The following is an 11383-nucleotide window of genomic DNA, read 5'->3' as shown; positions in this document are numbered from 1 at the left end:
ACCAGATTATTTATTCACTTGAGTCTTAGATTCACTTGTAGATAGATGCATGTTTGTTGTTCATAATTTGTATCTTTACCTTTTTCTTCTTCTTCCTCTTCTTGGATTATTAGTTTCTAAATTTATAAATGGGCATTATCAGTAACTACCAAATTGTTAGTCATACCTGTTAACCAACTTAGACTTTCAGTATTAATGTATTTCTTAGTTCATCTCAGTCATACAGCAGTTTTCCTGAATTCATTTTATATTTTCTACTTCAATGCTATTTCTAAAAGCAGTAGATGATGTAGTGGTTTATGGCTTCATTCCATATTCCAAATACATCTGTGAAAGTTTAAATGTGTTTCCATTATAAATGTTTCACATACTTAAATAGAAAAAAAAATTAGATTTAGAAGAAGTATATAGTTACGTTCTTCATGCATATGTAATTTTATATTCTGTTCCACTATTATGACTATTTTTCCATGTGATTACATTATTACATGTGATACATATGTATATGCATAGTGGTTTCTTAATTATATGCAAAGAAATATACTGTAATTAGACTTCCTCATTGCCGTTTTCTGATTAATCCATAATTCTGAGGGCAGGAACCATATCTTGTTTTCCCCTCTAAACAAAAACCATAAATGCAGAAAATATGGAAGACAGCAGTCACTAGACTGCCGTCTTCAGTGGCATTGCTAAGCTCTGGTTGTGGTCAATGCAGATTTGTTTATCACACCAATATCCAGCAGATTGCACCACAGTGTCTTGGGTGATATATCTTTTCCTAAAGCCTATATATGTGTCATTAAATTCCTTCTATTTTGGGGATGGGATTCACTGCCCCATCTATTTAACTTCATATTATTTATGCATTCTCTCTCTGTATGTGTTTGTATTTATATTGTACATCTAGAATCAACAAGCTGGGATCTGGAAGCGATTTTGAAGCTTATTTTCAGAGACTTGGCATTGCATCAAGCAGAGCCCGTTACACTAAGAATAGGGTAAGCCATTTTATTTTGGATACATAGTACCTCATCCACATCCTTTTTGTTAAGGCTTCTGTCACTTCACTGTTTTATACAGGCACCGGGTGGACATGTGGCCTGTAAAGAATTTCAGGGATAGAGAGACTGCATGCCCCTTTGCAAATGGATTAGATAGTAATTTGGGTTGTTTTGTGATTTTCATCGCCAGTTATTCAGTGCTGTAGTAGTTGACCGAATAATGTCAGGGACTTAGCTAGTCATCAGTGTTAAGTAGTAGTTCCCATCCTTTTCCTGACACAGGCGTTGCTGGAAAATCTCACGCTCCTAGTCTGGTAGTTTAGATGTGCTTTTCCTGGAGAAAATGTGCTGGTGGAGACCATTTCTGTTACAGGGAATGCAGCTAAGATTCTTTGTTGCAAGCCTCTCTTCACATTCCCATACTGCCTGTCATTTGTGTCCAAGCTCTTAAATAGGCAACAAAACAGGTTTCTTTGAATTTTTAACTTGATCCTGGTTTGCATGATCGCCATTCAAACACATTGATGATATGCAAGTACTTAGATATGCCAATATAAAACATGTTTGCTTGCCTATGTTATAAATTATCATAAATCACACTGAACCTTAGAGTGAAGAAAAGCAATGTATAGCTTTGCAGATTGGCAGAAGCTGAGTAGATTTGTCAGATTTTAATAATTTTCAAATCATATTTGCAATATAACATCTTGCTTATATAGAATACAACTAAGAATGAAGTAGAATAACTCAAAGGCATACATTTGTATAGTGATACTCATTAATGCTTTACCTCTTTCATTGCCCTTTCATTTTTATACTCTGTCATCATTCTGAACAGTGTTACCTAGTTACTAAGACAATGCAGATTAAAAACCAACTAGACAGGATATTCCTTTTAGTGATAACTGAAAGCAGTGAAAATGACAGCCTGATAGCAATGAAGATATGTAAAAACTAAAGTTAAGGAAGACCTAAGAAATAAAAAAAATATTTTGGTAATACTTCAACAGGGTAAATGGCATTTGGTTATGCACTGTTTGTGGAGACAGGGAAGGAGCTTAAACTGCCCAGTACCTTTCATTCCCAACTGTCAAGCGTGCTCCTTTGCAACTGGAGTATGAACTCCTTAATCTTATCAGAAATACAATAAGGAGAATTTCCAAGCAGTATTTTGAATGAAGATTAGATGAATTATATAATGAATGGTAACTTTTTTGCTTCATTGCAATAAAACTCAGAATGCCATATAGCTGTATTTTCTGCAATCAATTTGAATATATAATGTTTGTACTTGGTCTCCCCCCCCACCCCCCACCCCCAACCTTTCTTTAGAAAACAGAAAAGTACAGCAGCTACCCGGTATACCATACAATTTATGAGACGTTTGAATTGGTAGAAAATTTTTATGACCCTACGTTTAAAAAACAGCTCTCTGTGGCTCAATTACGAGGTGCACTGGTTTATGAGCTTGCAGACTCTCAAATCATTCCTTTCAATATTCAAGACTATGCAAAAGCTTTGAAAAACTATGCAACAAGTATCTACAATTTATCCAAGAAACACGACCAACAATTGAAAGACCATGGAGTATCATTTGGTAAGAAATGACTGAGCAGGTATTCTATAATCTGTAAGAGGTTTAAGATATTTTTTATCATCCTAGAATTTATCCCTGCCTCACTTATTAGTTGTGGCTTCTAGAAAAAAAAATTTAACATCTAGTAAAGACTGATTTAATTTGGTATTTATAGGCTGAATGCATTTTGCTAAAGTTAGTGCTACAAATGTTGGGCTTTCCCTGTTATAAGACTAATATATAGATGCATTCTGCAATCAATTTGAATATATAAAGTAGAGATCACACAAATATTGGAAAGTAGAGAAAACCAATTCCACTACATACATAATTATTACTGCACATATCTTTTAATGTTTGTCTACATGGAGGATTTTTCTTTTTTTTTTTTCTTTTTTTTTTTTTAGTTTTAAGCATTCTTTCATTGTCCATCTGGCCATTTTGTGGTTGCTGTTCTACAAAACATGGATGAAACAGTGTAGTAGCATTGGTGTGGTTCATATCTTGGCTCTACTATTTATTCACTGTGTGACCTTGGGAAAGTTACTTGAGCCCTCTGTGTGTTGTCAATTTACTTATGAGTGAAATGGTAAAACAATATACGATGTTTCCAAGATTGCTGTGGAGATTCAGTTGACACAGAAACAATGGTGACTGACACTTAATGTTCATAAATGTCACCTATTATTACTGGTTTATTATTCTGAGAGTATATGTGAGTATATAATGTAATTATCAAATTTGTACTGAATGCCTATTGTGTACCAAGTATTGTTATTTCCTGGACTACATATGGATGCTTAAGACAGTCATTGTCCTCAGAGCTTAAAGTCTCATGTGGGGAAGACGACAAAATGCAAGGGACAAGTTATAAAGATACACAGAAAGTACTACCTTAGGAGCACAAAGGTCAGTAATGACTTTTGAATATTATTACATAAGAATTACTATTCTTCAGAAAGTTCTGATGAGCAGCAGGTACTAAGATCTAGAAATAAATGAAGCAAAGACAGAAAACTGTGTTTAGACATAACAGAGACAAAATATAGACACAGCAGAGCCTACAGCAAGATGGATATCCATAGGTCCATGGCTATCCAGCATCCAGTTCTCTACCTAAATGCGGGATTTCCTCTTGGCAAATTATCTATCAATTTGTATAAGTCAAATTGATACGAGAAACCATACAGCTAGGACCTAGTCCTTAATTAATACTTCCTCCCCATATTTCCAAATTTTCCATCTCACATTAGTGATTCTTTATCAATGTTAAACATTATTATAATCTTTTCTATCTTAAAAACACTTCCTCTCCTGATGTGCCCTACTTCACAATCAAAATTTTTCATTTGGTGCCAGGAAAAAAAATAGTCCCTCAAATGTCTTAATAAAAGAAATGGATGAGCTACACTCCCCACCTCCAGTTCTTTACCTCCCATTAACCAAACCACTGCACTGTCTTCATGTTCCTACTATTGTAGTGAAATTGCTCTTGCCAAAGTTTCATTCACCTGTGTCACTAAATCCCCGCAACACATTCAGTTCTCATCTATCTTGATTTCTATGCTTCTTTTGAAATTTCTTCTTCAACCCTTTGTCCTTAGTGCCCATATCTATTAGATTTATACATGGTTTAAAACAGCAACAAAAATGAAAGTTTATAGAATATCTAGGGCTTAAATAAACCTTGTTTTTTATATTGAATATACTTGAACTGAATGTACTACACAGGTCCTCTAAAATGTTGTTTCATTAAAACATAGATAAATGCCTGTGCACCTTAAGTCTAGTTTTTATCAATTAGCCTATGGTAAAACTGGTTTCATTCTATGTTACCTTGCTTAAAGTTACAGTACCTATCAATGATGTGAAGTGAGGGCTTACTGTGCCCTTAGTAGCAGTGTGAATTATATATGCCCTAGATTCTTTAAAGTTATTTTCTTAAGAACCAATTTAGCCATTTTCTGTCTGACACTTTGTCACAATACTTTAAACAATTTCCATGGCTCTGCCAGAGGCTCGGTATAAAAATGGTTTCAATATTATTCAGTCATCTCAACCTGGAATGGGAGGGCAGGAAAGCGAACCTCTGAAAGATGAAGCGCCTGTACTTATTTCCCTCTTGCTTTTCTTCTTTGGAAAGACGCCTTATTCTCTGCTGTACAAAACTTCTCAGAGGCTGCTTCAGATTTCCACAGAAGACTTACAGAAGTGGATCTTAACAAGTAAGTTTCCAATGTAAAGTTCCCCTGCTATTTTAAAGCATTCAGCGCTAAATCACTGCTACTCAAATTATGGTCAGCCTTATCCTTATTTAATATTTTTAAATATGGCTCCCTGGTAGGAGTGTAATGATCTGTTTCTTGTTCTCCAAGTCCCATGGCAGTGAGAATTGTGAATGACCAGCTGATGCTCCTGGAAAGAGCATTCATCGATCCCCTTGGTTTACCTGGGCGGAAGTTCTACAGGTAAGGAAGCAGCAGGTGTTCCATTAAAGGACACTGCTTTCAAATATTGCCATCATGTGAGTGGAAGGTAAATACGTGTATCGAGAAGAACATGAAAGTTTATGCAAAACAGTATAATTTCATGTTGTTTATTGCTCTGCTGTAGATGTAAATCATGATAGTTAAAAAAGAACTCTTCATAACAAAGTCATAGCATCTTAAAGGGGATCTCACAACTCATTTGGTTCAATATTCTGCAGAAATCTTTTCTATAGGTTCTCAGATACAGGCAAACCTCATTGTATTGGGCTTCACACATGTTGCCCTTTTTGCTGGTAGAGGGTTTTGCCTTCAATTTATAAAAAAGACTGCAAAGCTCTCTTTACTGTGGTGGTCTGGCATTGAACTTGCAAAGTCTCGAAGGTGTGCCTGTATCTGGACATCCAGCTGCTACTGGAATCTTCTGGTAGTGGATGGGGTGCTTATTACCTCTTGAAGTTTCTCCTATAAATTTCCCCTTGATTCTGTTCTCCAAAATCAAATAGATTAAATCTAGATTTACTTTTATTTAACATTTTAGGTTTTTGAAGATGATTTTCATGTTTCCCCTGAAGGAATTGCCTCTTTTTCCACCTAGAATTTTTGCTTATAAATAACTAATAACAGGCAAAGGATTAAAATGATATATTGAAACACTTAACTAATGGATATTTCATTGGTATCAAACATTAAGTTCATATTTATGATTTTATAAAAATAGCAGCCATTTACTGTGTCTCTCTGAGCTAAATCCTCTATATACCTTAAATCTGCAAGCCTATGGGGGTGAAAGCAACTATGATCTCCATTTACCTCTGGGGGAACCTGAAGCTTAAAGAAGAATTTGCCCAAGTTATACTGAGTATGTAGCAGAGCTAGACTTGAAAATCCTGTGTTTATTATTAGGATTAGTTAAATGTTAATATCAATCCTAATATTTGTAAGAAAGGCAACATAGTGAACATGTTATTTAATGAAAAACAGCCTTATAGAATAGTTTTCACCATCTTAATTCAGATGAAAACACCCTGGAAGTCACTTACATATGTGTTGTGAACTAGAATATGGAGTTTCTGATTCTAAATGATAGGTGCCATTTTTCCTCCTCTTACTGGCAGGCACCATGTTTAAGCTCTCCCTCTCGGGAGCTGCAAAACACCAGTATCTCGTGTCCTGGTTTTTATAGCTGCTGCCCTGGGAACAGCCTGGAAGGTTTTTCTAGAGGTCACCACCTACAAGTTACTACACACCCCAGTGTTTCTGAGAAAGCATATGGAGTTGCTCTCAGGGATGGAAGCTGGTGGAAGCAGTATTTGTGCTCTCCTGCCTCACTCCAGCTTAGTGGTTTCTCCTAGAAAGGAGGGCATACCCTTTGTCTGGCACCACAATTTGTGTAGCTACTGCCCAGGGGCAACTCTACCTTGCCTGGCTCTGATGGCTAGTGGGGCTTATGCTGGCAGGTCTTAAATAGCTCCCACCCTCACTGCATGAGGCCCAGGAGCACCGTCTTCCAGTGAAAGAGGCCTATAAGTTTATCACCTACAGCCTGAGGGGTAGGTTTCCAACTAAACACACACCTAAGGGTTAACTGTGAACCATATCAGACATGCTGGATGGCTGACGCTGTCTTTATGCTTTTCTTCCGTGCTCCAGAGTCTCTTATGTGTCTCGTGGCCCATTTTTACAGGTGAAAAAAGTAGTAAAATATGACATCAAAAACATAATGAATGGCTCAGTTGGTTTGAGCGCCGTCCCATACACCAAAAGGTTGCGGATTTGATCCCCGGTCAGGCATGTATGGGTGCAACTAACATCAATGTTTTTCTCTCTAAAAATCAAACATATCCTTGGACGAGGATAAAACAAAAAACCCCATAAAATCTGTGTTTGGTGGGAGAGTAAATACATTTTTATAAAAGTATAAATTATTGTATGTTAGCCTCATGGCAGTCACAAAGCAAAACCTACAGTATATACACAATGATAACGAGAAAGAAAGCTAAGCATACCAATAGTCATCAAACCACAAGAGAAGCAACAGAGAACTGATAACAGCCAGCAAAGCAGTAGCAATGAGTGCATACCAATATTTACTCTAAACGTGAACTTTCCAATCAAAAGACTCAGTTGAGGAGGACTCACACCAACTGAAACTTACGGAAAAAGATACACCGTACACGTGGAAACCAAAGGAAACAGTAGCTCTACTTATGTCAGCCAAGACAGACTTCAAGAATAGCTAGCTAAATATATACACACATGCACTCAGTATAGGAGATTTCAAGACCATACTTACTTGGATGGATAAACAGACAAAATCAGCCTTAAGTGATATATATAAACTATTCCATCCAAAAGCAACAGAAAACACATTTTTCTTAAGTGCACATACATTTTTTTTTCAACATTCTTAAAGATAGATGATATATATTAGGCCACAAAACAAGTTTTACACATCTAAAATCATATCACGCAAACTTCCCAACCACAATGGTATGACACTAGACATCAATTACGAGAGAAAACTGGAAAGTTCACAAATATGTGGAGATTAAAAAACATGCTAGTGAACAATAGGCCAATCTAGAAATCAAAGAATACATTTCAATCTTCTCAAACGCATTTTATGAATTCAGCACTATCCTGACACCAAAACCAGACAAGGACATCAGAAGAAAACAAAATTAGAGGCTAATATACTGATGAATATAGGTACAAAAATTCTCAGCAAAATAATTAGGAAATGAAATTCGAAAGTACATTCAAAGAATTACACACCGTGATCAAGTGGTATTTATTCCAGCGATGTCAGGGTGGTTTACTATGTGCAAATCAATGTGATACACCACATTAAAAGGATAAATGTCATAGTTCAATAGATGCAGAAAAAGGATTTCACAAAATTCAACATCCATTTAGGATAAAAACTCTCAACATAATAAAAGGTATATATAAACAAGCCTGCTATCATATACTGAGTGGTGAAAAGCTGAAAGCTTTTCAGGAATAAGACAAAGATGGCCATTCACGCCACTTTTATTCTTCAAAAAGATGACTCAAATAAATAGTTCATGCTCATGAATGGGAAGATTCACCATCATTAAAATGTCCATATTCCCTAAAGCAATATACAAAATGAATGCAATATTTATCAAAACCCCAATGGCATTTTTTCACAGAAATAGAACAAAAAGTGTTCAACTTGTATGGGACCAAAAGACCCCGCATAGCCAAAGCAATCCTAAAAAAAGGAACAAAGATGAGTCACACACCCTGATATCAAACTATCCTACAATCAAAACAGAATGGCATTGGCAGAAACACACACACACACACAAATCAATGGAACAGAAATACATCAGACACAGACAATACCGTATGATCTCACATATATATTGAGATGTGAATAAGCTCACACACACACACACACACAAGCTCGTAGATACAGAGAACAGATTGGTGGTTGTCAGAGGTGGGGGATGTGCCATATGGGTGAAGGTGGTCAAAAGTTACAAACTCGCAGTTACAAACTTAAGTCATGGGGAGTAATGCACAGCATGACTGTAGTTAAAAATACTGTACTGCATATTTGAAAATTGCTAAGAGTAAATCTTTACACCTATGGGGCAAGTTTAGAGAAGTTAGATAATTTGCCAAAGACAACAGAGGTATTAATGCCAGGTCAATAATTCAAATAAGGTTTGATTCCTCTGTCAATGATATTTTACTACACTCGCCCTTCACAATTCTCCAGAAGAGGGCAAGTATACTGAGGACTTTCTATGACCTGTATCTTTAATACCTCAACTTGTATATAGGTCACTATGCCAATGCTTACAGTGTAGCACTTATACTCATTTTAGTAAACAAGAGCCATTTGAAACCATAGCAAGACTTAAGCCAAGAGTGATAAACCTGATGTACTTTTGGAAATCTAAGTAATTAACCTTATAAATTTATCTTTGATCATTAACACTGACTTAATACAGTTCCATATTTTTTCATACAGTATTCTCATATAGTTTAAAGAAACTCGGATTTTAGTGTTGGACAGAATTTCTGATGAAACTTTCATTAAATATGTAGCTTGAGCTACTGAGATGAAGTTGGAAATCTATCGCAAAACGTTCCTTCATATGAGAACTTAACTATCTTTGCGGGCAACCCATATATAACAGTTTTATCTTTGTAGAATGGGTTTCGTTATCCTTACCATCTATATTTTGGGAATAACAAGCTTCTTCAGTATTGCTTTTTAATGGCTGAAGAGTACTGGGAACAACTGTCATTCTTGTTCAAACTCTAAAATGGGCAACACAAAGATAAATTACTGTTTTCGATCTCCTTTCTGTCTCACTAAATATACCCATAAAATGTATATGTATGTATGTATACACACACACACACACACACACATATATATATATATACACACACACACCCATAAAACACACCTTCTATCACTGTGGCAGCCTAGGCAGTTAGACAACTAATGCACAAACTTAAACTAACTTAGTTCCATTCCAACCATATGGGTTGGTAACATGATATGATTTACAAGACAGATCTTAGCTCCTTTCTTTGCTTAAAATTATACTGTTACATAAGTATCTCAAATCAATTATATGTTTTCATTTTGGAGTAGTAATAGTGAATGCCAGGAGAGAAAGATTACTTAATGTGTGATCTAACAAAAGGGAATATTTTAAAAAAGGCATATAAGATATATTTGTATAGTTTTCAGCTCAACCTGTCTTATGTTTTTTTTTCCTATTAGGCACATCATCTTTGCTCCAAGTAGGCACAACAAATATGCTGGAGAATCATTTCCTGGGATCTATGATGCTATGTTTGATATTGAAAATAAAGCAGACCCACGTTCAGCCTGGACAGAAGTAAAGAAACACATTTCTATTGCAGCCTTTACAATTCAAGCAGCAGCAGAAACACTGAAAGAAGTGGTATAGTAAGGTCAGCCAACTGGCCATCCATTAACAGTATTACTGGATGTCTGAGGATAAAATCCGTGTTCCATCTTTCTTTTCATGTCATGTTTGATTTTAGACTTCCACCTTGTTCATCTGCAAAGTGTGTTCTGGTTCTTTAAAAATGCATAACTTCATCATGTGTGTTATTAACAAAATAAAACAAAAAACTCCATCCATGCAGCAGAAAGAGACAAAACAACTGAATATTCCCTACCATAAAAAATGGCATGGAACTTGAACTCTCAGACAGTCTAGTAGAAATTTAAAATGGTATAACCACTTTCGAAAAACAATTTTGTCAGTTTCTTATAAGTTAAACATATACTTAATTACTTTATGACTCTAAAATTCCACTTCTAGGTATTTACTAAAGAGAAAAATTAAATATACTTTAAATAGCTTCACCTCTACTGAATAATAAGTGTGATAGGTAAAAAAAAGATCGTTGCCACAAATCTTCATATTTTGCCTCCTCTAAATAAAACTATATCAGCACCAGTAAACTTTTATGCAGACTACTGACCCAGAATTATGGGTAAATTGACTAAAGCTTCAACAAGCTTGGATGTTCAATTAGCCAAAAAGAGTTGAGAATAAAAATTTAAAAAGCCCTTATAGGCAGGCACACTAACTACAATAAGAAGTGACTACTCAAGTTTGACTGCAAGAGAAAATTCCCCTGGTACCTTTGCTTGCTAACCAACAAAACAATCAAACAGTGGGAGTACTTAGTTTAGGGATAAACATTTCCTAAATATCTCAATATTACCAGAGGGTATCTCACTGATTTCCCACAACAACATAAAAATGGGATTCAGCAAAAGCAGTTCCTAAAACAAAGTTAAAAGTGATACATGCATTTATTAAGAAATCAGAGAGCCCTAACTGGTTTGGCTCAGTGGATAGAGTGTCGGCCTGCAGACTGAAAGGTCCTAGGTTCAATTCCGGTCAAAGGCATGTACCTCGGTTGTGGGCACATCCCCAGTAGGAGGTGTGCAGGAGGCAGCTGATCGATGTTTCTCTCCCATCGATGTTTCTAACTCTCTATCCCGCTCCCTTCCTCTCTGTCAAAAAACAATAAAATATATATATTTTTTAAGAAATCAGAGATCTCAACAATCTAATTTTATATCTCAAAGAACCAGAAAAAATAACAAATTAACCTCAAAGTTAGCAGAAGGAAGGAAATAACGATCAGAGTGGAAATGAATGAAATAGGGATCAGAAAAAAAAATACAAAGGATCAATAAAACGGAAAGCTGATTCACTGTAAAGATAAAAGTTGATGAGTCTCTAGCAAGACTCAAAATTAGAAATGAAAAGACACAA

The 11383-nt window shown here is 35.7% G+C and overlaps 1 protein-coding gene across 2 annotated transcripts in view; it reads left to right on the top strand.

Moving 5' to 3' along the window:
- The window catches only part of NAALAD2 (N-acetylated alpha-linked acidic dipeptidase 2), a 40506-nt gene extending 29534 nt beyond the window's left edge, over window positions 1-10972 (top strand). For both annotated transcript variants that reach the window (XM_006776268.2, XM_015572129.1), the window contains 5 exons: window positions 911-1001; window positions 2337-2601; window positions 4724-4805; window positions 4956-5048; window positions 9844-10972. In XM_006776268.2, the coding sequence (XP_006776331.1) occupies window positions 911-1001; window positions 2337-2601; window positions 4724-4805; window positions 4956-5048; window positions 9844-10033 (721 nt within the window). In that variant the 3' untranslated portion in view covers window positions 10034-10972. The remainder of the gene's footprint in view (window positions 1-910; window positions 1002-2336; window positions 2602-4723; window positions 4806-4955; window positions 5049-9843) is intronic.
- The last annotated feature ends 411 nt before the right edge of the window (window positions 10973-11383 follow it).

This window comes from Myotis davidii, unplaced genomic scaffold, assembly GCF_000327345.1.
Source record: "Myotis davidii unplaced genomic scaffold, ASM32734v1 scaffold3069, whole genome shotgun sequence".
Lineage (NCBI taxonomy): Eukaryota > Metazoa > Chordata > Mammalia > Chiroptera > Vespertilionidae > Myotis > Myotis davidii.
Note: the sequence above shows the minus strand (reverse complement) of the source record. Positions and strands in the feature narration are given on the sequence as shown.